The sequence below is a fragment of the Cuculus canorus genome, chromosome 13 (genome assembly GCF_017976375.1).
Source record: "Cuculus canorus isolate bCucCan1 chromosome 13, bCucCan1.pri, whole genome shotgun sequence".
NCBI lineage: Eukaryota > Metazoa > Chordata > Aves > Cuculiformes > Cuculidae > Cuculus > Cuculus canorus.
Window position 1 is genome coordinate 16,582,174 of NC_071413.1, and position 27,841 is coordinate 16,610,014.

General features: G+C 42.5%; 1 protein-coding gene across 5 annotated transcripts in view; it reads right to left on the minus strand.

Annotated features, from left to right (window-relative positions):
* The window catches only part of WWOX (WW domain containing oxidoreductase), a 547,784-nt gene that overhangs the window by 71,407 nt on the left and 448,536 nt on the right, over positions 1 to 27,841 (minus strand). Inside the window, exon 9 of one of the 5 annotated variants that reach the window (XM_054078621.1) lies at positions 7,463 to 7,498. The exons of the other annotated variants lie outside the window; for them this stretch is intronic. Coding sequence (XP_053934596.1) covers positions 7,478 to 7,498 — 21 coding nt within the window. The 3' untranslated portion in view covers positions 7,463 to 7,477. Of the gene's footprint in view, positions 1 to 7,462; positions 7,499 to 27,841 lie in introns of those variants that run through there. 5 annotated transcript variants of the gene reach the window in all.

Sequence of the window (27,841 nt, forward strand, 5' to 3'; positions counted from 1 at the left end):
TCAATTCCTTGGCTCTCTATGCCCCTAGTCTGTACAGACTTTACTCTGTTGTTCTTTCTCCTGAGCAGAATTCCCTATTTTTGTCAGCGTGCACAGTATATTTATAGCAACTGCGGCCTAAAAATCTAAGGACTTAATTAAATACGTGCAATTCTATTTTGAGAATTACTATACCCCGCTTGAATATTATACACATTACATATTTTAATGAGGAAGAAGGAAGAAGGGAAACCTCGCTGCTCCAGCCTGTGCTGGCAGAGGAGCAATCCTGACTCACTGAATTTCTCACTCCCCCTCACCTCGGGAACAGCCCCTAGGAAAAATCCACTCAGCCCCACAGGATCCCATACCACTTTTTGTTGGGACTTTTCCTTTTTAATGGAGTTGATGAAAGTGCTTTTAAATGTACTTGGTATCGCTTTATTATTCTGTCACAGTTTTGTTATGAGAGAACGACAGATGTGTGTTTGAGTCTTGGTTATTTCCTGTCACCCTGGTTTTAATGGAGCTGAACAAGTTCATACACCACTATCTACCTCATTGAGAAGTTGTAATCAGGCTGATTTACATGATGGGAAAATCCATCTCTCTCCCTGAACCTGCAGTCCAGACTTAGCAAACATGGAAACAAATGCAGGCACAGCTGCCCATCGAAGCCAAGGTAGTGGAGAAAAAAGAAGAGGACACATAGTTATCAGAGAGTGTAATGACAGGACGAGGAGTAAGTTCTAAGCTGAAAGAGGGAAGATTGAGATGAGATCTTAGGGAGAAATGTTTTCCTGTGAGGGTGGGGAGGCCCTGGCCCAGGTTGCCCAGAGCAGTGGTGGCTGCCCCATCCCTGGAGGGGTTCAAGGCCAGGTTGGATGAGGCTTGGAGCCCCTGATCCAGTGGGAGGTGTCCCTGCTCATGGCAGGGGGTGCTATTGGATGGGCTTTAAGGTCCCTTACAACCCAAACTATTCTATAAGTCTATGATTAAATCAGTAAAGCAAACACATACTTGTACCATTTTAGTTTTGGAGCCATCATACACTGCCTCTCCTGAACGGTAGTTTCCTATCCATTACCAGAAAACAAATCCTGATGGGCAGAGTTTGGGACAGGCTGAGTGCAGTTCTAACTACTGATGAGTGGAGATGGGGACAAGGGGGTGAACAGAAGCACAAATCAACCATTCTTTATCTTCCCAAATTCTGCTGGGTTTGGGGCATAGGTGTGTTGCTTTTTCTCTTTAAATACCATCCTCATGGCTAATCAGATGCAGAAAGGGGACGCAGGCCCTCCTCTGAGCAGGAGAGGGGACACGGTGACCTCCAGAGGTCCCCTCCGGTCGGAATTTTTCTATGGCTCTAATCAAAGCCCTCAAGAGATGCTGAATCTGGCAATACCAAACATACCCAGGAAATGTAAAATTAGAACTGATTAGCAAGACGTTTGTAAACCAGAACCCTCTGATGCCATTATGTGGTCATCTCATACTTGGACAGAAGCCTCTGCTGCCTGAGAAACGTTGGATAGAGCAGCCTAATTTCAAAACACTATTTGCTGCACTGCCAGCTTTTCCCTATGGAAAATAAAATTGCAGAGATCTTGGGAAACAGTAAATTTGCCAAGCTGGGAGTCAGGGTATTAATTTAGAAAACATTTTTTTTAAAATATTAGTAATTAGATGGTAAATAGAGATGCAAAACTACATCTCAGAACTACGGGAACAGGTTACAACATGAGACAAGAAGCAATGTTTTCAAAAGTACTAAAGTGATGTAGGAGCCTGTATTTTGCTGCTAAAAATAAGGACCCTGGTCCTCAAGGCCTAAGAATAGCTCTGCACTAGGAATTTATATCAGTGTAACAAAACTGCCTTTGGAAATTATTCTTTTGATATATCCCTGCCACCAAAATCCAAGGATGTATAAACATTCTGGGAATAACGCTTCTCCAGTCAAAGAACTCCTACCATGCCTTTTTTACCATTAGAAGCTGTACCTAAACCAAAAGCGCTGGCTACAGCAGCCGGAGTTGTGAATCACTGCAGCAGACCCATTCCTACAGCCTAGGATTTAGACTGATCACGCCTGACAATGAGGTGCTTTAGTGCATTACAAAATTTAACCAAAGAGCCACATGAGTGCAGATTGCGTCATAAAATACTTTAAAAAAACCCAAACAAGTTCCAGGAATACCTATATTTGTTTCTTTCCAGATAAGGGAGATTCATATTTATTTCATTTATGTAAAACCTGTAACTGAACTTCATAGAAACACAGAATGGTTCACAGAATGCACTTAGAACCGCACTCAGCCTGTCCCAAACTCTGCCCATCAGGATTTGTTTTCTGGTAATGGATAGGAAACTACCGTTCAGGAGAGGCAGTGTGTGATGGCTCCAAAACTAAAATGGTACAAGTATGTGTGTGCTTTACTGATTTAAATCATACACTTATAGAATTGTTTGGATTGGAAAGGACCTCAAAGCTCATCCAGCCCCACCCCCTGCCATGGACAGGGACACCTCCAACTGGATCAGGTTGCTCCAAGCCCCATCCAACCTGGCCTTCAACACCTCCAGGGATGAGACAGCCATCAGTTCTCTGGGCAACCTGGGCCAGGGCCTCCCCATCCTCACAGCAAATCATTTCTTCCTAACATGGCATTTCAATCTCCCCTCTTGCAGCACAAAACCATTCCCCCTCATCCCATCCCTACACTTCCCGATCCCAGCTTTCCCGGAGCTCCTTTCAGTACTGGAAGCTGCTCTAAGGTCTCCCTGGAGCCTTCTCTTCTCCAGGCTGAACAACCCCAACTCTCCCAGCCCTTTGATGTAAAAGATCAATTTTTTTCAGAAAAAAAGGTTTATCCCGCTCCTCCAAATAAACCTCATAAAACCCCCAAAGAACACAGTTTGCAGAGCCTCAGGTCACCAAAGACATTTCAGGACCAGGTGAGCTACACATCACTTAAGAGAAGTCAAAGTTTTTTTTTTAAAAATCACTGTTTTTCCCCAGTCTTCAGTCTAATCTTGCAGGTTACATATTCTACTACTTTTAAGTGACAACAGTTTCAATTAGTAATCCAGTAGCCTCCATTATCTACTTTGCAGAAGATAGAGTCACTCTTGATGGGCAATCATATGTGTCCTGGGATGAGGTGTGGTCAGATTTACTTGGCATTAACCAAGATTAGTCTCTCTCCAGCTCCTGGAAAGGAGGTTGTGGTGAGGTGGGTGCTGGTCTCTTCTCTCAAGTAGCAAATGATAGGATGAGAGGAAATGGCCTCAAGTTGCACCAGGGAGGTTTAGATTGAACATTAGAAAAAAAAAAATCTTAATTTTTTTACTGAAAGAGTGGTGAAGCCCTGACAGACGTCGCCCTGGGCAGTGATGGAGTCTCCATCCCCGGAAGGGCTCAAAAAAGTGGGTAGATGTGCTACTTTGGGACATGGTTTAGCAAGCACAATGGGGTTGGGCTGTCGGTTGGTCTGGATGAGCTTAGAGGTCTTTTCCAAACTTAATTATTATAAGTCTAACATACTGCTTAAAGCCATATTTATGGAAGCAGAAAAATCAAATGAAGGCTGACACAGACTGATGGTGTGAAGAATTTACCTTTGGCTTCAAACCAGCGTGTTAATGCCCTGTGCCATCAGCGATACTAATTTTTCAACACATTTCCATACCCTAAGCCCTTGTTCCACGTTAACGGGGGGATCTCCTGAAAGCTTTCCACACTGCATTTAATGGGGGGAGGTCAGGCAGTACGAAGAGAAGCAAGCTTTGCAGGAGCGCGTGTTCACTCCTGACTCAGGTATTTTTCCCCGTACCCTAAATGGAAGATGCTGATTCATCATAATTTTCCCCTTACACTATAGCTGTTATTTATCCAATCTGACTGAGAAATTTGTCACTGGTTTAGATCCTACTTACTTTGTCTGACCTTGTAATTATTGAAAATATGGATGCTATTTCTGATTAAGACAAATTTTCTGCAACGCTTATGTTCCTGGATATCAAGCAATCTGTGCTCCAGAGCCATCCCGTAGCTCTGTGATATTTTCACTCTAAAAATTAATCTTACAAATACTCCCTCACTCTCTCCATGATTGTCGTAGTTTCTGCCAGAGAGAGCCCAGGGTTGGGAAAGTGCCAAGCAGGGCTTAAACACACTCAAGAGCTTCAAAGAGAAATGCACACAATACTCTTGATGTCAACCACTCACTTTAATAAATGCCTAAGTACGCAGCATTAAAAATAACCAATCAAAGGTTTTTCTTTGCCATTCCCACTCTTGCAGCCATTCTGAAATCTGTGTTAAAAAAGAATACCTCAACCAGTGCTTCTGCACGGCATCCAGGACGCTCAAAGTCACAACGTGATTTTCATTAGAGGGAGAAATACTGGGAAAATTGGTATATGAAGTCCATAAATCTGAAGATAAATAATGAAAAGGAAATTTCCCATGAAATGCCCCAGTGTTCATTTTATTTAATATTCTCCATTGGTGAAAATAAATTAAAAATGAACAAGACTTGTTTATGCCCGCCCTACACTATTCTCTGTGTTTGAATAGCAACTGCATATTAATTTATCAGGATCCCATAAATTATAATTAGCCAGGAGGATTAACAACATAAATCCTTGAATTTAAAACCAACCTGCCCTGCTCTCTCTTTCCTTAGCCCTAAAGTGAAAAAGAGCCATAAAACCCATCACCGCTGTTTGATCCATTAAACTCATGAGACGCTCTTATTTCAGCTGAGGTATGGGAGGGAAGGAGATGCTTTGCAAAGTCTTTTTTAAAGTTACAGCAGCCTTCCTGGAAGCAAGAGAACGCGAGCACAGGAAAGGCACAGCCTGAACACAGTAGATGACTCTTGCTCTTTCCACTGCATCACTAGCTGACACCAGGGAGGCTTCTCAGTATGCAGGAAATGGGTGAAAGATCTTACTAGCGAAATAGGTGAGAAGCGGAGGTATCATTTCCTAAGCACACCTTTGTAAAGATAAAAGGAAAAATCTAACTAAAGTGACTACGCGTTTCACTGTATGTGCAGATCTGGTAACAGTGAGGATGTTCTGCTGGTGTAGCAGATACACTGGAATCAGGGCACCACCCTTCCACTACAGCTTTAATATCACAAACCATGAAATGGTTTGGGTTGGAAGGAACCTCAAAGCTCATCCAGTCCCACCCCCTGCCATGGGCAGGGACACCTCCCACTGGATCAGGTTGCTCCAAGCCCCATCCAACTTGGCCTTCAACACCTCCAGGGATGGGACAGCCATCACTTCTCTGGGCAGCCTGGGCCAGGGCCTCCCCACCCTCACAGCAGAACATTTCTTCTGAAAATCTCATTTCAATCTCCCCTCTTTCAGCTGAAAACTGTTCCTTCTTTATCCTGTCCCTGCAAGCCCTGATCAAGAACCCCTCCCCATCTTTCCTGGAGTCCCTTTCAGTACTGGAAGCTGCTCTAAGGTCTCCCCGGAGCCTTCTCTTCTCCAAGCTGAATAACCTCAACTCTCACAGTGTGAGCTCATACGGCATGTGCTCCAGCCCTCAGATCATCTCCGTGGCCTCGTCTGGACTCCTTCCAACAGATCCATGTCATTTCTGTGCTGAGGACTCCAGAAGTAAATGCAGTGCTCCAGGTGAGGCCTCATGAGTGAGAAGCACAGGGGGAGAATCCCTTCCTTGCCCTGCTGACCACACTTCTTTTCATATCCTTAGGCATTAGTTAAGGGCAAAGCAATGAATGCCCCTACATGCATACAAATCACTGGGGGTATTGTACTGATACTCATCACAAATCACTCAAAGTGCTTTGACAGAAAAGCACAACCGATTTCTACAGGTAATCAGGAACTTCAATCAAAAATAAAAACTTTAAAACCCACCTCCTTCCCCCTCACTCCAGAAAGATTTCGTAAAAACATGGAATGCTTTGCGTTGGGAGGGACATTTACAGGTCATCCAGTCCAACATCGACGGTTGTGAATCCCTGGAGAAGAGCAAAGCTAAAACCTGCCAGTCCCACCTGAATGTTCAGATCTTGTCAGGTGAGGTGAGGTGCTGCTGAGCTGCTACCCTGGAAGAACAAGCCCACACCAGTGCACAATGAGGACACATCTTGTCTTTCAACATAACTTTCTAAACTGCACTATCCATTAGATTAATATATTAAAGTAAACAACAAAAAAGAAGTTGATCTTTGATATGAGACTGCTTTGCAACATGAGCAACCTGGAGAAAGTCTACATCAGGCACAGCAATGCATATTAAGGACTGCCTTTCTGTTTCGTCGCTTGAAGGAATTCAAGCACTTCTGAAGACACCAAATTCTTACAGTCGTTGTAGCAGTACCACACACGGGAAGCAGGGATTAAGGAGTGGGGCCAGAGCCAAGCACCTCACCTACCACACACACACAGAGCCGGCTCTGCCCGCCAAACAGCGTGCAGCCATCACCTCACCCTCCTTGGTAGAGCAAGCACATTTTAAACCGGGTAAGTAGCTTTGTCAAAGGCAGAAGAGTATTAAATTCAATTCCTATGAACTAAAACATAAAATGATGGAGTCAGTTTGCTTCTCCCTATCCAAGTGAGAGCAACGAGGAAAACCTTTTCTTGCAATGTCACCCAACAAGTGGCCATCTCCCGAGGCAACCGCAACTTGCTCCCCCTCCTTATCTCAGGAACCTGCGAGGGACAGGGATATGGTGAGTGCAAATCTTCGCTGACGTCAAGGCTTCTGCTGGCCAACTTGCCAGCTGGTCTATGGAAAGGCAGCTTCCCTACCCAACAGCCTGCACTGGTGTCTACTAGCTTTGGCTTTCTGGTCCTACAGTGGCCCCAAGTTGTAAAGTGAGGAAGCCAAGAAAGCAAACAGAAAAATCTGGTCCCTGAAAAACAGGTGAGCAGGGAGAGGAATAGCAATTTACAGCAATGCCAGCCTGCTCTCCAAGTGGTGGGCTTAGAAACAGCTAAAGATGGTAAGCGTCAAAGTTAGAGCCTGGCTCTGGTTATCAGCCCTGATGCTGACGGGTTACCACCTTGGATTTTATTCCGTGGATACCACACAGGTCTCCTGAGCTGCAGAAAACCTGTGACCTGTGAACAAATCCCTTGCAATACTGTTGACTGAGAGTATTTTTTCCTCCTCATGATTAATGTTTCAGGGTCTGACAAACTACAGGGGCAGCAGTTTTTGAGCTTGATATGAGCTATCCAGGGAAAGGCTGCGTCAGGCACACACACCGTACTTGCAGATAAGGCAGCTCAGATCAGTGTGTGATACACCTGCGTGTGCTGCCTACATTAGATGAGCTGAACATGACACAGAGCATTTCTGCTCACTTCACACGACTGATATTTATCACAGCTCCTTTCAAATGCTTATCTCCATCCTTTGGAGTTCACTTACACGGCGAACAAGGTGAACTCCCAGGTGGAACACAAGCCCAGAAGTGTCAGGGGAGGTTTCCATTCAGTAAAGCCTGGATATCACCTGTTTTAGAAAGATACAGGATACACACCTCAGCAAAATGTGTTGCTGTGGGATTCTTATATGTGCAAGCAGTATAAATACACTCAGCATGAAAAACATGAACAAAGGTGAGCAACAAACATTTTTCATTAAACATATACGTTACATACATTAGAATTTTCTAAACATATGCACACAGACACACATATACCTGCCCAGCTGTGCTGTTTCCCTTTAATAGCAACGTTAGAGTAAAGCATATCACATCTCTAGTATTTCTCTTCTCTTCTCAGTAAAAGGAATCAGACCTACTAATTCAGACAGATCTGCTTAGTTGTCCTTACTAAGCACCAAAGTGAACGATCTGACTAAGATTATGCAGCCAAGGGGTTATCACTTCTCTTATTCAAAAGAAACCACAGCTGGAATACAAAATATTTGTCCATTTGTATTTAAGGTGAAAAAAATAAAAGGAAATCAGGTTGTATACAAGCAAAGAGAGGGAAAGAAGTCATAAGGCACAAACGCAAAGAGCTTTGCAAATAAGCGTGGAAATAAGCATCATCTTAAAAAATTTCACTGCAGCATATTGCAAAGGAAGCTCCTGTATCCATTCCATGGGGGAATAGGAAAGTACACTCTCTGTACAAGGCTGCAGAAGAAGGAAAGCTCTGTAAGCCCATCCCAACTCCCTTAATTATTTTAATTGCAGCAGTGTGATGCCAAGGTGCTGAATTACCCCCTCAGGCTCTGGCAGCTTAGCCAGGAGGTACTGAATTAAACTGTCAGAACATGCAGAAAAATTGCAATGGTGCCTGTCAACGGTATTTGTTAAGAGACACGGGTGAGGCTAGTGACTTGTATAGAAAAAGAGCTGCCAATGCAAAGTCGTCAAAGCACAGCACTGGAACTAATGGGGTATTCAGAGGTCTTGTTCTACTTCATTGGTTAAAGCCAACAAAACTCCTGTAATATTTGGGGCGGTTTGCTATTTATGGCTATGGTAATAAAGGCCAGTTAAAGCTGCAGAGCCAGCCCGGTTAGTGGTCCCCCTGCTTTATTTCTAAATGGCTGAGGGGGCACTATTCCATCTCAAGTTCCGGTTTTAACAGAGAGAGAAATTTATAAAAAGAATTGGGTGTATAAAATATAAAAAATTAAATGGGCTACAGCTTGACAATATACTGTTCTAGTTAAAAATAATCACATTTCTGCCTTGCCCAGATGATTTTGAATTCAGTTATGTCTTAGGTGCAAAGAATTGGCATGCAGTTGACAATGTGGCCCGGGTTTAGCATCCTCTTTCCTTCACACGACAGTTTCATTCCAGAGACACCAATTTGATACCAAAATCGATTTTGTGACTTCTAAACCCACGCAACTGCAGATAGTGATCAAAGCGACCTAAAGAAGTCCTATTTGCTGTGGCTCACTTTCAGCTATTTTTAGGAGTAAAATCCTGTGCTTGTGAAAATGAAAGACAGATAACAATGGTTAGAGTCGGCACATGGGCAGGTGCCATGCAAATAACTCACAGCTCAACACACGTGCGTTGGCTTCATTTTTTTCCCCCCTCTTTCCCCTGAAGCTGGGCAGATAAAGCCAGTTTAGTCTGGGGATGGGTGCTAGCTTCCGCAGCCGGGCACACAGAGAGCTGCAACCTCGATGAAAGAGATAAAAGATTTATGCTTGGTAGGCTGGCTAATGCCTTGATACACCGATCTGTAGGCTTTTTAAAGAGCAAGTGAACAAACCTACCTGACTTCTTACCCTTCCATTTTCGAGGAGTCAAGCACAGCCCATCTAGAGACTGCAGAGTATGAACGGTACACAGAAGAGTTTTGATGCATGTGTGTGGCTGCCAAAGCCACCTTTTTAGCATGTCAGCAAAGCAGAGATAGAGAAAATGAGCATTTTTTCAAGTCCTGTAGAAGCTTTCCCTGCCAGTGACCATCCAACCAGCTCTCTGCCCAGCAGGAGCAGCATCCCAGTGTCTACTCAGTCTACCAAGCTTTGGGAAGTGCTACATGTCCCACCTGTTTTCCCTATTGTGCTATCTCCCAGGTCAGTGTGCTTACTGCGGTTCTTCCTTAACAGGACTATATTGCCATATTCTTATATTCCCTTAATGTGATTTTCAGTAAGAACACAAGTTCAAGAGAGGTTAACAGTCCATTAGTGTATATTTTTAACTAGCTCATTTACATATTGAATAGTCTGTATTTATTTTATTAAAACCAGCTCAGTATGTTCAGCTGACTGAATTATGCAAGATATCACATGGATTACTCAAGAACTGTTGAGTAATTAGTTTTTCCCAGACATGGTATGTAGTTAATAACTATATTTCTAAACAATTAAAACTGTGAAAATGTCTCTTAATGAAATGGAAACCTTTGCTGTTATAAGGCCTTTACAATTGCAAAACTCTCTGAGCTTACAAGTTCGTTTCTGTAGTTCCTTTGGAATAAAAATCCATTTCACTCCTCATACATAACACCAAACTGCGGGAATTATGGGTCAGGTCAGGTTACAAATGCTGTTTCTAAGCTGTGTTTGGAACTAACTAGTGATGGTCATGCAAAGGTGCACAATCACGAACTCATATTCTCTTCATGCCATCTGGGAATTAAAGAACAATCTTCATTAACTTTAATTAAAGACGCCGCTTCCTTTCAGATGAGGTTGACAATCCAAGTATATATTAAGCAGCTCAACCCACGTATTTCCCTGAAGCATTACCCATGGCACTGTTCCCTGCGCCCGCAAATTTAACATACTGTATCACACATGAAGAAGAGAAGGCAGACTAATCATTCCATGGCTCAGAAGACACAGTCCACCTCCATCTATCCATCTCAGCAGGTCCACCAGACCTAATCACTAAGGCACTTTTGTTATTTTCCTGGCATGAAGTTTACTACAATTCCATGGCCTGTCACTAAGTTGGATATCTAAAGACTATGATAAAAGAGATATGATATATGGGAACCGTACCTTAAGCCTTCACAGTCCCAATCGTACAACCATGTCTGGGACCAGAGTCCATCACTTCCTATCTATCAGAGTATGAATGGGTCCGAATGGGATTTATTCTCTTGCACTAGGAACAAATGAGTCAATTGGGATTTAGAGATAGCTGAATTGCTCATTTTTTAAGAAAGTTAAGTTATATGTTGATTCCCTTGTACTCAGAAAACACCTACAAGCAATTTTGAACACTTCTGAGCAAATTTCCAGGATTAGCACTGCTCATTTCTCCTCAGGATAGTGGTGGCACATTGTGAAATGCCTCTGCCATACTCCTTGCCAACATCAAAATCTTTTCACGCTGCATTTGTGAATGTCATGTTCACAAGAATATGAGAGGATTCCTGGTTCTCAGTGGGAAAGCATTATTTTTTTTTCTGGATACAAACAAAGGATATTAAAGAGCCCACACCACTCATTTTTCCACTGCAGCCCACCAGAAACAAAAGTATGGATTCAGTTTTCCACGACCTGATGACTACAGCATGTACAGAATGGGATGAAATAATTTATTACTTAGGAATTGCACTAATTGCTGGGCCCTTCTGCCTTTGGTTGGCGTGACCCATGCACAGCAAGACCAGCTTTAGGGCCAGATACCAGTAAGAGCAGCCATAGAGGAACGCTGTTGTTCCATCAAATCTCCCATTAGCTCAGCATTAGCGACAAGGACTATAACCAAAGAGAAGCATCAAGAATTAAGGTATTGTTCTGCAAGAATAGAAGAAAAATAGTATTAACATTTCTTGGAATTCAATTAGTCTGAAGCTTTGTTTTCAGTGCCAAATGAGGTGCATTTTCTTTTGAGATTTGTTTTCCAGGGTAAAGAGAGCCTTGTCCCTGATAGGATTAAAAATTGAAATAGCCAAGTTGGATTAACCACCTAATGCTTAACTAAACAAACACCTTTTTTTTTTTTTTTTTTTTTTTCCTCTCGCACTCAAGACATGGAAATGTGGAGTGGAGAAGACTTCCTGGACCATCAAGGCTCCTATCTATGTTATTGCAGACACCACATCATATTATTCTTTTTACAAACGTATCAGGCTTATCATAATCTGAAGGAACTTCTACAATGATGTTTTCAGCATGATAGCATCGGTGATGTGGACAGAAAAAACGGCAAAATTTCCTTGATGCAAATACTGTTTCATATGAAATTTGCAGTCATCATACTACAGGATTTCTGGGAAGAAACATCTGTGTTTTTCCGAAACAAGGTCTGAAGATTCACAAAGCTCTAGGGTATATATTTTTGTCAATGTCATATCATAGCATGCAAAACATCACAAAGAACTAAACAACTAAATAAAAACCCAAAAGCTTCTTCCTACTAATACAGCTTCATCTTATTGATTTAAAAATGTAATATTGTATTTAATATGACCTTTATTGTTCTTATGGCCTCACGGAGAGCCTAGTGATGTACTGAAACGCTCTTCCTCATTTAACAGACACTGAAGCTGAACAATCTTTTGCCTAAAATCAAATTAGCACTTTTCTACAGGTAGTGTAAGGTATTTGCATGACTGTGTAAATTCAATCAAAAGTAAAACTTGAGTGCTGGGCATTTATATCCCAGGCTTGTCTGACTAAAGTAGAATTAAGTTTCTCACTAAGACTCAGATTTGTAAAGATATTTAGATGCAGATAAGCTGCTTAGCGGTGCATTCAAAAAAGCCTAAGACTTCTCTGTCCTGATGATTCATTCTAATATACATTTCCTTTACAAGTCAGCAGTGCAATGTTGCGGTAGAAGCGAAGCAGAAAAGAAATCAAACGCAAGAAGAAACAATAACACAGGGCAGAAATCTGGGCACAATGAAGGCAGCTTTGGAAGTCTGACAATATTGCAGAAACACTTGGCCAGTGCCCTCAGACACATGGTTTGAGTGTTGGGGTTGTCCTGTGCAGGGACAGGAGTTGAGCTCGATGAGCCTTGGGTGTCCCTTCCAGCTCAGGACATTCTATGAACTGCGATGGTGCCAGCGGCTTTAATACAGTCAGACTTTCACCCTGCGTTTCATCCATACAAATTTCTCTCTCTAAGGCGTCCAAAGAACCTTTTTGCTAAAAGCATAGTGCGGAGAATTATTGTATTTAATGACACAACACAGGACAGCCGTGTCTAGAACAAAGTCCAAGGCTGATTTTTCCTTGCCTCAGTTCTGTTCGGCAGCACTGAATTCTATCCTGGTGAAAACAAATCCAAATATCTACTCCAGGAGAAGTTCTCTCTGTCTGCCAGAGTTTGATTCAAACCTACTGCCTTCACATATTTCAGGCTGATTTGGGTAGATCACGGCATATCTCACTCAGCACTAAAGCTACTGCTTGCAGATTGCAGCTGTAGGGGGAAATACGTCTATGTAGGAAGAAAAGTGATGGAGTGAATTAAAGTCAAAACACAGCCTCCAGCTAATTTTTTAATAATCTGAGCACAAAACAGGGCCTTGAGGGTAGGCAGAGCTTTTCGGTAAACCAATCAGAACTGGATTTTATTTAAACAACAGCAAAGGCAGTCCTAGAGAGCTCAGACACTTGTATACAAAGCAGCCATATCTCACTGAGAGCCTGCACAGCAGCTCAGCAGCTCAATTTCAATCACAGTTCATTCCCTGCTGGTAGTTTTTGTCTGCAAACAAGCTGAATGCGAGTTGACAAGGGCCCCCAGAGCAAAGAATTCAAGCATCGGACACTATGCTGACAGTTGTGCAGCCAATGCTAAACAACTGCAAGACAAGAACCCCAGCCCCCATGTCCACTGCTATAGGGCTGCACTCCATGCTAGTCATAAATAGATAAAACTTGATTTAAGTAGTTTCACCTTCTCAACCACAACCTAACTTGGTGAAAGAGTTATGTTATGTAGCACAACGTCTTCAGTCTTTCTGCCAGGCCACAGAAGGAGGTGGGCTGGTCAGTGAGGTTTTTTAAGCAAAGTTTCTTCTGCATCCCTCTATCAACGGACAGGTTGTTATGAAGATGTCTAGCTGGCAAACCCTGCCTGCTCCAGAGGCCTGCAATGGATCTGTAGAGGATGTGCCCAACCCACAAAGACTTTGTAAATCTGATTTTTTTCCAGTCAACACTTTGGCCAGGGAGCAGTAAAGAAGCTGCGCTTGTGGCTACAGCTTCTCCTCAGGATGCTGGTCTCATCTGACTGAGGGATACCAGGATATGCTTATTCTCCATGCCTCCAGCTTCTGTCTCCTTATACATGAGTAGCCAGAGATGGGAAAAACCCTCAGGACGGACCAAGGTGGTGATGCTACACCATGTCACATAGTACAATCTCTTCCTCCTTTCCAGGAAACGTAGGATGGACAAGTACCAAGCTAAAAGACACACTGGAAATACACTACTGTGTGTAGGAAAGATGCATTTGAGGTCATAATCCTGACAGCTACACTGTGCTAATTACCCTCATGAGTTAAACACACACATCTCAGCACAGTTTTAGAATGAGCATCCATTAGTTTGTGAAAGGCTTTGAGACAAAAATCTGCTAAATAACTGGAAGCCACCACGACCACCAGCTACAGCTATTCCAAGAGCCCCATCTGAATTGGTTAACACGGAGGTGATAGAGATCATTTCTTTAGAATCTCCATCTTTCCAACATCATTACCAGTTTGAAATATGATCATGTTCACTGGTAATGACATCTTCCCCTTACAGGGGGAACGTGGCACCTAACTGGAATATGACAGTATTAAATAAAAGCTTAACATTACATTCGGCTTATTTAAAGAAGAAAATAATCTTTTTTTTCCCAGATAAATCCCAAAAGTAATTCATGACCTTTGAGTACATTTATTAGACTACTGTTCACTTAGAAGTTACTGGTTTGGGTTTTTCTCAGATTAAAAATCCAAACAGGTTAGAAAACAGCCTGCTGGTTTAAAGTTAATTTCTTCTAAGGGGGTTGAATTTCAGAGTGTGGATAAAAAGAAAATGTTCCTATCTCATTTTCATTAACAGGGTATGTAATATATATGGACATTATCCTTATAAATACACATTTATTTTTCTTTCTTTCACTTTAAAGGCACTTCTGTAGCATAACGAGCAGAGGAAAGCAATACAAAGCTTTTTTTGCCCTCAGTCTGTACCTGCCACGGGAGCTCAGAACTCCATGTACAACAGCTGCCTTTGAAGATGAGCTAATGTTCTCTTTACTTTGCATCATTCAGAGTTTATAAAACAACAACTCTCTATGAGATTTCCAGTAACATTAATTGTTGGTCACAAAACTTCAAAGAAAACCAACTATTTATAGCTCAATTCATGTTTTTTTCTTTTTTCTATCTTTTTTTTTTTCCCCACACACTGTTACCACAACACTTTCCAATTCGGTTCCTATGAGCAAACTGCAAACAGAGTTATATCCGCTTCCTGCTGCAGCAGCCTCCTTAACCACTTCACTCCTGGTGCTTCTTGCTCTCTTTTTTCCAGCCTTCATGTCTTCTCATTGTTTTCCCCGGTGGCTCACATTTGCATTTTCCCACATCACTTTATCATTCACCTCTGCTCTATTCAGCCACCCGCACAATAGTTAAAATGGCATGGGAAATGAACTATAAATACAAAAATACAGAGAGATATACAAACACAGTACACCTGTGTGTATATATAGATATCAATACATAAACATACTACACTAGAAAGACTTAATCAAAACAAAAAATTACGTTACAGTAGAAAAATTACTTACTAAATGCACCCATTTTTATAAATACAGATTAGGGAGGTGGAAGTTTTCCAGATACACATATTAAATATTCCCCTATTGCACTGAAGAACCAATATTCATAAACATTTATTTGTAATAATGTAATCAGCATATTGATTATATTAAGAATCTCTGTAAATCTCTATAAGCTGAGGTTAACAACAGCTTTTCAAATGCCATTAACTATCACCTTGCAGCTTTCTCTCTATTATATACCATAAAGTTAATCATGTGCAAGACAGTTTTTCAAGAGAAAAATCTGCTGTACAGTGCAATGATCACCTAGAACAAAGAAAAGGTCTTTCTTAAATAGGAAACGAGTCTGTGCCATCAAAGAGCAAGTGCTGGGCAAGATAAATCATGGGCTTCCTGCAAAATTTCTCAGATTATCTTATTAGAGGCTAAACTCTCCAGGCCTTTCTTTTAGCATTAATATCCCTGTGCCCAAAATCATGAAATGGGGCAAGACTTGTGCTTTTGGAGCACGATATTGTTCCGGTGTGAAGGCAGACGCGAGGGCTGAGCCTGGCAGAACCCTTTCACGCTTCCCTAAAGCAGCTACCTCAAAGTAAGGTGGTATTCCTGGGTAGGATCACAAATCTTCATCAAGTTTCAGCACCTGGAAATAAAGTGTCACAGGATTTTACCTCTTGGCTCCACCAAGATGACAGCCAAGCACAGAGGTCCTTTGCACGGCATGCATGGGGCTCTATATTGATTGTTCATATAATATGAAGTGAGATTCACTGAGATATGCTGCTGGTACGTAGAGGAGGAGGTTGCTTATGTAAATGAAAAGATAAATCCATAAATTATGCCATGTAAAGTCACTGACGATACTTCACACAGTGATAACTTCTGCAGGAGATCATTCATTAACAGAGTCAACTATTTTATTTCACATAAGAGCAATGGGATCATACAACGGGAGTTCAGACAGTTTGCAACATATATTTTTTCATTTGCTTACCAAGTCAATATTTATCTCCCTCTATGGTAAATTACATAAATTCATTTAACATATAAAAGTAATCATACAGCTCACATGAACTTATTAAAGTACAGTACCCTGCGTACGATATTCAGGAGTTCAAGCCCTGCAAAGCATTTCACAGGGAAAGCACTCAGAAAAACATTTCAATTGATCTTTCTTTTCCCCCTCCAAGTTCCTTTGGCAGCTGATTGGAAGCATAGGTGCCAAATTAGGGGAGCTCTAAGGTTTCTATTACTATTTGGCAGACTAAGGAGCCAGTGATTTAAGACAATATGAGATGTCCATTAGCTGTAACAATGAATTCAAATGCTTAGAAGCCAGGCTATAAATCTACCCTCTTGGAAAGATTAACCACTGTTTGCCTAAAGTTAGCAACTCCATCTCCGATGATAAAAGGCAATGATGATCCCTCCAGCTAGTTCTCTGCCCCCACCGAGAACAGCCCGTGAGCTGCATCCCACAAGAGCAGCAGCCAGGACAGGGGACCATGGACAAAACAGTTAGGAAATAGAGCCTTTGGACCCCAGTAATCTCAGGAGATTAATTGACTGTGGAGACCAGGTGCCTCTAGGGTGCTCTTGACTCCCTCCTGCATCCCAGGGCCACCCTGTCAGGAAATCGACCCTGAAAACTTCTGGAGTTCAGCAGACAGGGCAGGCTCTGAAGAAAAAGGATTACAGCAGGAAACCTCCAATAAATTCCCTCTCCCACAAAAAAAATCCCCCAGGGCTTCTAGGACACTGCAGGCAGCCCTGAGGGAAGAGGCACTTCTGTGTTACCCTGAAATCACTCACATATGAAGAGTTCCTGATCTAGCCTCATGTACGTGTCCTGACCATCACTTATGTCTCCCCACTCTTAGGCCAAACGTAGCTTTGAATTCTGATTTTTGCTGAACCCACACACCAGTAAACTGTGCCACAGGTAACGGCGAGACGGAGCTGCTCTGTACCTATATAGGCCAGGATGTCTGAAGTTCGGCAGTGCAGGATGCTGGACTTATGGCAAGGAGTAAGCTTATCACTCGCAGCCGATCAGTGGTAGATTGCTGCTCCGTAGCCTGGAGATGGCAGATAGGAAGTGAGAGGCAGGAACGGATAAAGAAAAGAGTGGGATATAAAAAAAGAATATTTTGTCCTGCTGATGTGCCTGGATTGACAGTATGTCATTCACTCATCCACTGGACAGTTATGCCTTGGACAACTGCAAAAACTAGCAAGGAGCGTGAATTCATTACCTTCATTCAAAGACCGTAGCTATGGCAAGCTGCTAAAGCTCTAATACAGCTCTTACTGTGTTGATGGCCGTAAACTCACTTGAAATACCATAAAACAAATTTATGACATCCACAAATCAATTGCTCTATTTAGATGTTATTTCTTAGGCAAACAAGTAACTGTAGTTTTGGCTAAGAGACTCAGAACCAAACCAGAGGAAAATAACCAGGGACAAAACAGAAGACTACAACTATCTTAGTAGCGTTCTCTCTGCCTCCCTCCATCCTTCCACAAATTTCTCTTCCCCGTGTCATTGAAACTAGAGTCCAAAGGAGCATTCAAGCTGCATTTCTGCTCGACAGTGCAGGCAGGTCTGTGGATATCATTTGTCTCAAGAAATAGATGTCTGCAACAGCAGCAAATGCCAACACAAAGCAGAAAAAGAAACAGAAGTGCTCACCCATGGAAAAAGAAGAAACCCGCAAAACAAGGCCAAGAACACACAACCACTTCCTCTGAAAAGCTGTCAGTCTCCTGTTTACATTAGAACAAACATTTAGGGCACCCTCACCTCAAGAGCCATGCAAAGCTTTTAAGGCTTCAGAACAAAGGAAAATGTAATTTTAAGTAAAAACAGCCAATAATATTCTTCAAGAGAGACAACACTGCATGCACTCTTGGTTTCCAGTTATTTGGTGGAGCGCATCAATGCAGGCACCCACCTTCCTCAAGATGGAAGACAGAGGAGGAAACATGGAGGACATGGAGGAAAAGATGACATGGAGGAAAGATGACTAAAATGGTGCAATAAAATGCGAACAACCCTCCTGCCCCACATGCACTGTTTGAATTTCTTTTTTTTTTTTTAATCATCATTTCATAGGATCATAGAATGACAGGAAGCCCACCCAGTTCCACCCTCTGCCAGGGGCAGGGACATGATCCCACTGGATCAGGGGCTCCAAGCCCCATCCACCCTGGTCTTGAACCCCTCCAGGGATGGGGCAGCCACCACTGCTCTGGGCAACCTGGGCCAGGGCCTCCCCACCCTCACAGCAAAACATTTCTTCCAAAAATCTCATCTCACTCTCCCTTCTTTCAGCAGGAAACCATTCCCCCTCACCCTACCCCTGCACTCCCTCATCAAGAGCCCCTCCTCAGATTTCCTAGAGCTCCTTTCATTTCTGGAAGCTGCTCTAGGGTCTCCCCAGAGCCTTCTCTTCTCCAGGCTGAACAACCCTTACTCTTTACAGCATAAAAAAATGCCATAAAGAAAACCAAGGGTGCCAAATTTCCAAGGTTGGAGAAAAATGACAAAATTTTCTCAATCTACATTTGACAATCCCTCCTATTTTTTTCTCACATTTTCCCACCACAAGGGAGCTCACAGATGATGATGTTCTAGATGTGGTGTTTTATAACAGCAGCAAGTGGTTAACCAACGTGAATCCCACAGAGAGCGCAAGGGTGGGCTCTCAAGGTAAGGCGGCTTTAGAGCCCAGTGCTTCTTTCTATGAAAATGCAAATTAAAAACAACTGAAATTCCCCACTTACTATACGGAAGAAATTTACTGTCAGTTTACAGAAAAATGAAAGAAAACATTGGTAATTTATGTAGAAAGGCTAAAGTAGAGAGACCTTGAAATGACCATGAACATAGAAAAGAAGGCTCTGGGGAGACCTTAGAGCAACTTCCAGTACAGAAAGGGGCTCTAGAAAAGCTGGGGAGAGGTTCTGGATCCGGGAGTGCAGGGAGAGGATGAGGGAGAATGGTTTTAAGCTGAAAGAGGGGAGATTGAGATGAGATCCGAGGAAGAAATGTTTTCCTGTGAGGGTGGGGAGGCTCTGGCCCAGGGTGCCCAGAGCAGTGGTGGCTGCTCCATCCCTGGAGGGGTTCCAGGCCAGGTTGGATGGGGCTTGGAGCAACTGATCCAGTGGGAGGTGTCCCTGCCCATGGCAGGGGGTGGGACTCAATGGGCTTTAAGCTCCCTTCCAACACAAACCATTCTGTGATTCTATGAAATGACTCCACTCCTTTTCACAGTATTCTTACTGAACTCCCAAAGGCTTCTACACTCAGTATTACATTCCTACATGATATTTTTAAAGAAAAAGATCATAATTTGCAATATCACTGTTTTAAAGAAATGTATACAGCAACCATCAGATATTCCTCCTATTGCCCAGAAACATCGAAACTCCCCCAAAGACCAAACACCTAAGCATCTGCCTTCTGCCGTGACCGTGGTGTTCACAGGGACACTTTGGGACACTTAGCAAAGTGACAGCAAATATTGCTTTTTTCAAATGATGTCAAGCATAACCTCTACATTCCGGGCAATCGCTTTACAACAACATTGAATGATTTGTGGGAACTCTTAATTACGGATTTTTTTCTTTTAATTACTTTCGCATCCAAAAGAAGCTGGAGTTCTGATTAAACTTCTTGATCAGAATTGTTGATAACATTGTAACAACAAAAAAAGGCACATCTGAATTCCTTTGCGCAACAGCAGCATTACACTGGTACCTACAGTGCAGCCAGGCACGTCTGCACGTGAAAAGGCTGCTGGAAAACAATCACTCTTACTACAAGTGGGAAAACGGGGTAAAAAACTGCTGAAAGGAGTTAAAAAATAGGAATAAAAGTGCAAGGAAGAGTTGAATAAAAAAAATTTAAAAATAAATAAAATATAAAAAAATAAAAAGAAGCGATGCAGTATGTGGCCATGGGAACTGATGGTTAAATCACAGAGAGAATATTGTGGCTGGACTGCAGTCCCACAGCCACGAGCCTGTACCTTCTCAGGGTGGACTTGGAAAATAACAGTCAAGAAAAAGGCCACGAACAGAGCAAGTAGAGGGAGAAACAGAAGTGGGCTGTCAGTCTTGCAAGCTCAGCTCCAACATCCTGCTGGAGCTGGGTGGAGGGCAGGGGTGTTTCGCTGTATCCTTCTCCACCCAGGAGGGGACCCCGGGCTGCTGTGGGGCAGGACAGAGGCTGGGGCTGGGCTGGGAGCAGGGATGGGCGATGGGGGCTGCAGCCTCAAGGCTGTGGACCCCAGCCAAGTGGGGGGCAGGATGAGTGCTGCTATCCTGGGACAGTGCTGGCGCAGGGAGTAAGGGGCCCTTTGAACTAGGATGAGTTTTCAGCTCCTAACCAGAAAGTTTTATAATTTATTAAATCTACTTTTCCAGTTATCTAAAACTATTAATGCAATTGTCAAAATTCACAGCTTCCAGTTACTAAGGAAATGTGATTGTTTTATCTGGATTTCTATTATATGAATAAAAAGTAACACTCTGTCTGGATAAAATGGCCCTGGAGTTTCATTAAAAAATAACAGCCTAATTCCCTAATATGAAGTTATTTTAAGTGTTTTATTAATATTGCCTTCTAAATGCACATAAGTGTGATCCCCCTTTAAGTGCAATATCTTTAGGGCTAGTTGTAATTGTATTTTTCTTATCAGTTGCTTGTGCTTGCATTTCAAATATTCATTGCTTACTTCAGGCGCTCCACTCAGACAAGAAAGAGTGCAGCGAAAAACTATTTAATCTGGACACTATTTGAACATGAAACTTTTCAGTCCCCTCTACAACAGTTCTCATCCATTTTAAGCAACTCAAACTACTACTGACAAAATTCCAAATGCTCCTATTTATCTTGCCATGAGTTTCATCTGTTCAAACAAAACTATAAATAAAAATCAATGTGGAACATGCAAAGTCAACCTAACACGTGGAACAAAATCCTATCCCAATCAAGTCCCCAGTAAATTAAATTATGTGTAAAGGCTATGACTTGTCTCATCTAACTTGAAGCACCTACCAGAGATGCCTGGTTTCAGGTCCTACATACCCCGGAGGCCCTTGGTGGGTAAAGGAAAGAGGCACCTCCAGTGGGCAGTTCTGATTTTATTGGGTGCCTACAGGCATCAACTGCTTTCCCATGGCCAAGGGTGCCAAGGAGACCAGCTCCTAACTTAGATAAACTGGTATCCAAAATTAAGTGGAGGTATCCAGGCTGGATCACATTGGTTAAAGAAGAGAATCACATTTATTTAACTTGTTTTAAAGGAAAAAAAGATGCCTTTTTTGTCAAAGAAAGTAAAGGTTCAAAGAATTTCTGTTACAGCATTATTGTCAGCCAGTTATGGATGACAAGGAAGGGAGAGTCACCAAAAATCTTTGGCAAGGCAATCAGTTCTTCATTGGTGCTGGATACAGGGCAGAGCAAAAGGCAGCACGAACTGCACGTCTTCACAGTTTCCAAGTCCAGCAATGGGCATCACATTACCTGATGTCTTTGGATTTGACTTTGCAGGGTCACACATACACAGCTGGGAAACCACAGGAGTGTGTTGTGATAATTCTACAGCAAAATTATCAAATGGAGACGTGTGGCAAAGGTTACTTTTCTATCACTCTCCAAATGCAGCTATAATTACACATTAGTTTTCCTCAGCAACACCTCTGTGGGCCCTGGATTCTTTAGAAACTTTGCCTTCCTCACTGCTCCGTCTGAATGCTCAGGGGTCACTGAGAACACGGTGGGCTGAAGAGTCAGGGATTTTCTACCCACCCCTTTATAAGGGCTTTTCTTTGTCTTAGTATTGGTTCAGAAACTCAAAAACCGGACCAAGCATGGCTGTGAAGTTGTCCCTTTGGATGTGCGGACTAAAAGGCACTCATTGATTATTGCCAAGCACAGCTTTCTGCTCGCAGAGAGATCTCAAAATCAAATTTACTGGGAGGAGGTGGGAAAAGTGCAACTCAGCGCTCAGCTGATCCACTCCCAGTGTTCACACAAGGCCCCAGGCTCCTGCCCAGCAGCTCTTTCGTCTGGGTGCCACAGCCCATCCATGGTCACCTACCCCAGCAGCTCCCTGGAGCCCCGCAGGTAAATCTAGACTCTGCGGCTGGCCAGGGTGAGTTTGTGTTACAGGGCTTGTGATTTCCTACACCCTTGAGCACCAGGTATCCCTGGAGCAGAGGGCAAAAGGACAGTGTACATCAGATTCCTGACCACTCTGCCTTAGGACAGTTTGTGCTTTTCCCTGGCATTCCTATACCCAACAGCAGCCATCAGAGACTAATGCTTACAGAATTTCAGATAAAAACCAGTTTTTCCTGGTTTTGCTTCCCAGTAAAACAGTTTTAAGCAAATGATAATGAGAAAAAGAGAACAAAACTTCTTCAACAGCACGAAATGACTTTCCCCTTTAGGTATACATTAGCAAGCTGAGGATTGCAATCCACAGACAGACCAAAACAGCTACTTAATGTTTAATCTTTTCCTATGTCCATTCCTGAAAACACTTGGCGACACTTGCTTCGTGTTTCCTGTCCATTTTCTACAGCTTACTGAGCAAGACTGATGTGCAGACAATTTCTAATTGATTTTTTTCCCCAAAACTGAGGTCTTTTTGGTAGCATTTTTCCCTCAGCTGCTGAGCCACTGCTCTTATTAGCACGATGAAGGCAAACAAGAAAACAATATTAGATAGATACTCTCCATATGTCTATACAAACTAATAAACAGAGATAAATAATCCATCTCTGCATTCTTCAGGTTTGGCTGAATAACAGAAGCCCATCTGAACAGTTTCAATGGCAAACTGAAATTATTTTTTGTTTTTGATTTAAGCAGTCCTGTCTATCAGCAGACTAAAGCTGTTTTGAACATGTCCCAAATCGTTTGGCTCTTTTACTGCAGTTGGTATTTGCTGGGTATGCCACAGCCTGGTAATGATTAATGTGAAGTTTACAGTCTCTACAAAGAGTGTGTAAAAGAACTGGCAACTCAGTGTTATTTATCATCCTGGCTTACACGCTGGTGCTGCACGCTGAGGGTTTTAAACATCCAGACACATGCTGTCTTGAGTAGAAATCCACCAAGTCAGAAAATATCTCCTTATCTTTCCTTCATAATATTCCATAAGGAAGAGTTATTTTATCTCCTTTTTAAAAATAACTCTTCAGATAATTTGTATCAGTCTGATGTCCTGAAAAATCAGTATTGAATATTCCACCAAGGGCTTTAAAACTGAAGTAGACATGCCACGTAAGACATATGAAGAGTAATTTAATTTATATTTAATTATAACATTAAACTCTGTGCATACAGGAGAGGGTCGTATTTGAGACAGTCTTATCACAGGAAAATGAGTTAACAAAAATATACTCCACCCTTTTTTTCCTGTTAAAATAGCTGGATATTAAAATTAACCGATCCAGATACATTCATCCAACCGCCCACAGAAAAGTTTACAGGCTACAATCTACGCTAAAGCTGTCTGAAATAAGCCTAGGAAATATGCTCAGGGCATGAAGCCTCCACCCTGCATGCCCGAGAAGATGGAGAGCCTGCATCTCGTCCTGAGGCACATAAGGCATCATCAGCCTTCTTAAGGGTCTGCATGGGGTGAGTCTGGGCTCTCCAGGAGGTACTGGAAACCCCCCGAGTTAACTGAAAATGAAGCAGCTCTTGCCATGCACTCCCTTGGGACGGCTGGAGCTACAGACCAGACAGTTGCTTGCTCAGAAAGGGAATTCCATGTGCCATGACCTGGGCTCAGTAACTAGTTTGACCTATGTTTAAGTACCTTTCTCAGCCAGGCTCTGCTGATGACTGAAGGTACAACTGCAGAGAAATCATAAAGAGCAAAACAATCTCCTTCCTGTAACGGACACAGAAGTATTTGGTAACAACAATAATTCTACGACTTGCTTTCACAGACTCAACTGATTATAGGTGACAGCATGGATGCTCTGCTGCTTTGGAAATCCGGCTGTAATAGTGGAAGGCTTGATACACAGTAATTCACCTGAAACACATAGTAGTGCACAGCTCCCACCTGCAGGCTGCTCATGAGGGTTGGTGCATCCCACCCCACCAGTAAGATGGACAAGGTTGCTTTTCCATAGGACTGTATTTTCCAGACAGTGCTGAGGGAAATTCCCAGAGAGATCAATAGTGTGGTTTTCTAATGTGCTCTTAATATGCTTCCCAGAGGAAAACATACTTTCTGTAGCACTTAAAAATTCAGTGAAATGTCTCCATATTTGCGCTTGACAGAACAGGAGGGACTCTATGAGAGGAACCAAAGGCTTGGGTCTTTAGAGTAGTTGTAACATACAATAACATTGACAAAGCTGAAAATACAGCTTAAGAGGGATGCAAGAAAAAATGATTTCACAGCATCTCCTACCCACACAGGAGCTGTTGTTCTTCCACTGACCATAACCCACAGTCAGCACTCTGCAACCTGAGGGACTTCAAAACTTCCCACTTAGCATCATCTAACCTCAGACATTTTCTTTTAATCCTCCTTTTGAAATGACATGCATTATTGACATTTTTTTCTAATAGTTTGCAACATTTTCTAACAACTTTACAAATGTCAATCACTCTCCATTCCAGAAGCTCTATCGATTTCCACATTGCCACTGTATCTGCTCTACTTTAAAGATATTGCGCATCACATCCAGCGTATAATACACAGAAAAGCTGCTGCAGGATCTGCGTTACATGGCGTTACTTATTTCTCGAGAAGACAGGATGATGGGAAAAGGTTTTCAGCTGAAAGAGAGGAGATTGAGATGAGATGTCAGGAAGAAATGTTTTGCTGAGAGGGTGGGGAGGCCCTGGCCCAGACTGCCCAGAGCAGTGGTGGCTGCCCCATCCCTGGAGGAGTTGAAGGCCAGGTTGGATGGGGCTTGGAGTACCCTGATCCCATGGGAGGCGTCCCTGCCCATGGCAGGGGGTTGGAATTGGATGGGCTTTGAGGTTCCTTCCAACCCAAACCATTGAGCCTTGCCTCTTCTTCCCATCATCTAAGAATGCAGTCTTCATTCTGATCTCAAGGATGTTTGCAACAACTATAAGGAGTTCAGGTCGCAGATGGTTTACTACATGAGTGACACAGACCGAGTGTTTCTGTGCGTATGTGAAAGTTTTACAGAACAAGCATTATTGTGGGATGTGCACTGTATTAAGAACAACCCTTAGCAAATATGATACTTGACAAACTAGTGCCTAAAATCAGGGCTTCCCTTGGCTGCTTAAGAAATACACGTGCTCCTTAATAAAAACAAGAACTTGATTTGTCACACCCTTGGACAAAAGCCAAAAATATTTCAGTAAGAGCCTGCATGGTGAAGGTCAGACCTAGAACTATTTTGCACACCAGTGATTGCTAAGGAAGTTCCACAACATTGAGAGTTATCTTCTAACCTACTCCTAAACGTTTATTTCTAACCTGTGTCTTAACTATGGAAGTTGTTGTCTTGATTTTTTTTTCTTTTTAAATATACTTACTCTATTGCAGAACTCTTAGAGGTAAACATTGCATCTATCTGTGAAGGAGAACTCAAATTTCCACTGGATACAATTTGAAATGCCCCACAAAACTAGGTTTAGTGAAGCATCAAGAACATATGTTGTGGTAATGAAAAAGGCTGCAATGCCAGAGCTGAAATGCACAGTAATTTCTCAGCTAGAAGGCTCTTAACTGCTTCAGAAGTACAGGGTGGTTTTTGGCTTTTTTTTTTTTACAAACTCCCCAAAAGTTCACTACGTATAGTCATGCCTTGAGTGGAGCTGTGAATTTTGACAAATTATTTACCTTGAGTTTGAGAAGAAAAATAGAAGTACTGCATTATTTCTGCTTATCTCTACTATTTTTACCTTTAAATATATGTATCGATAGATAGATAGATAGATAGATCTATATCTATCTCATTACCTATTGATTGAACTGAAACCCCACATTCAAGAAGCCTCTTGCCCTTGCCAGGCATCATCATAAAACAGAATGGTTTGGGTTGGAAGGGCCTCTATGCCCATCCAGTTCTACCGCCCTACCTCCTGATGGATCAGAATCCTCCAAGCCCCATCCAACCTGGCCTTGAACACCTCCAGGGATGGGGCAGCCACCACTGCTCTGGGCAACCTGGGCCAGGGCCTCCCCACCTGAACAGGAGAACATTTCTTCCTCAGATCTCCATTTCTTCTTAATATATTATTTGTTCTACAGAAGCCTGACAAAGCTCATTTTGAGGAGGCATTTGCTCTTTTGAGAGAATGAAATTCTCAAAATCTTCCCTCCACCCCCGAGATCAGTGGGATTTTAAACAGCTGAGCTACCAGGCAGATACTGGTGTTTCTAATTGGATTGCTAGCAACTTCCACTATAATGACAGCCAACCACTGAACATAAAGATACAAGAGTCCACTGCACTGAAAGAGTTAAATTTCCCATGATTTCCCCACGGACAGTACTTTAAGGAATAGTAGAGGGTTTTGGTTTTTTTTTTTTTTTTCAGTCTGGAGACAAAACTGTCACTTTGTGTTTTCAGGTTTGTAGAAAAGCCTTTTTTTAATGTAAACATTCATTAAACTAATTTGAAGTTGTCATTACTCTCCTCCCCTGCTGCTTTATATCAGATTATTCCTAAGTGCTTGGTGAAGAGCCCCATAAACACACAGTCTATTTCCCTGCAGGGTATAATCACACAGTTTGCACTGTGATTTATGCTGTATGGCACTGGTGAGTGTCCTAAACTTTGAAGGGGCTGCGTTCCCCAGCAGATGCACTACTCCCTTTATATTTAAGCAAAGTTCAGCTAACCCTCCCAGTCTATTACAGACATTGTTTAGCTCTTTCGCTTCACAATAAGGCTTGTTAAGGACTTATTAAATACAAATCAGTGACACTTTTAATTAAGGCAATGGGAATTCAGAAATAATTGCCTTTAAGTTTCAATAAAAACATTTCACAACTGCTGTCTTCCCTTCCCCCTTCTCACACTATCAAGAAACATCTTAAACCTGGAAAGGAGCAACCTAGAAGTGTTATTTGGATTTTGGTGGAAACGCTAGTTCTGACACCGAAGGTTCTTTTCTGACATCTTTTATCAAAGTCCGATCCCAGACTACGTTCTATGATGCCAACTTGAGCAGAAAAAAAGAAAGATCATTTTGCTCTGGAGACTGAAAACCTAAGGACAGTGGGCGTTATCAGCCTCTGCTCGTGGACATCGGGAGGCCTCAAAGACAACATTTCTCTCACAGATAAGATAATCAGTGGCGATTTCAACCTCCTCCACTAACAAATGTTTGTCTAGGAAATACAGCAATTACTTTCATAATAAACCCCTCTTCGGGCATTACATTTACACACTTTATACACTTTGTGTGCGGTGTGTGCCAATAATGAGCTGGAAGCGTAACACTCGTCACACAGAGTCTCCACGGAGTGCATCACCTCGGGAAGGCGGCCACAGCCCCTTGCCATGACCCGGGAAGGGTTACAGGCACAAGGCTGCTGGAGTCACTGCTCCTACAACAATCCTTTGCCTCCATTTCCCCACCTCATGAGATG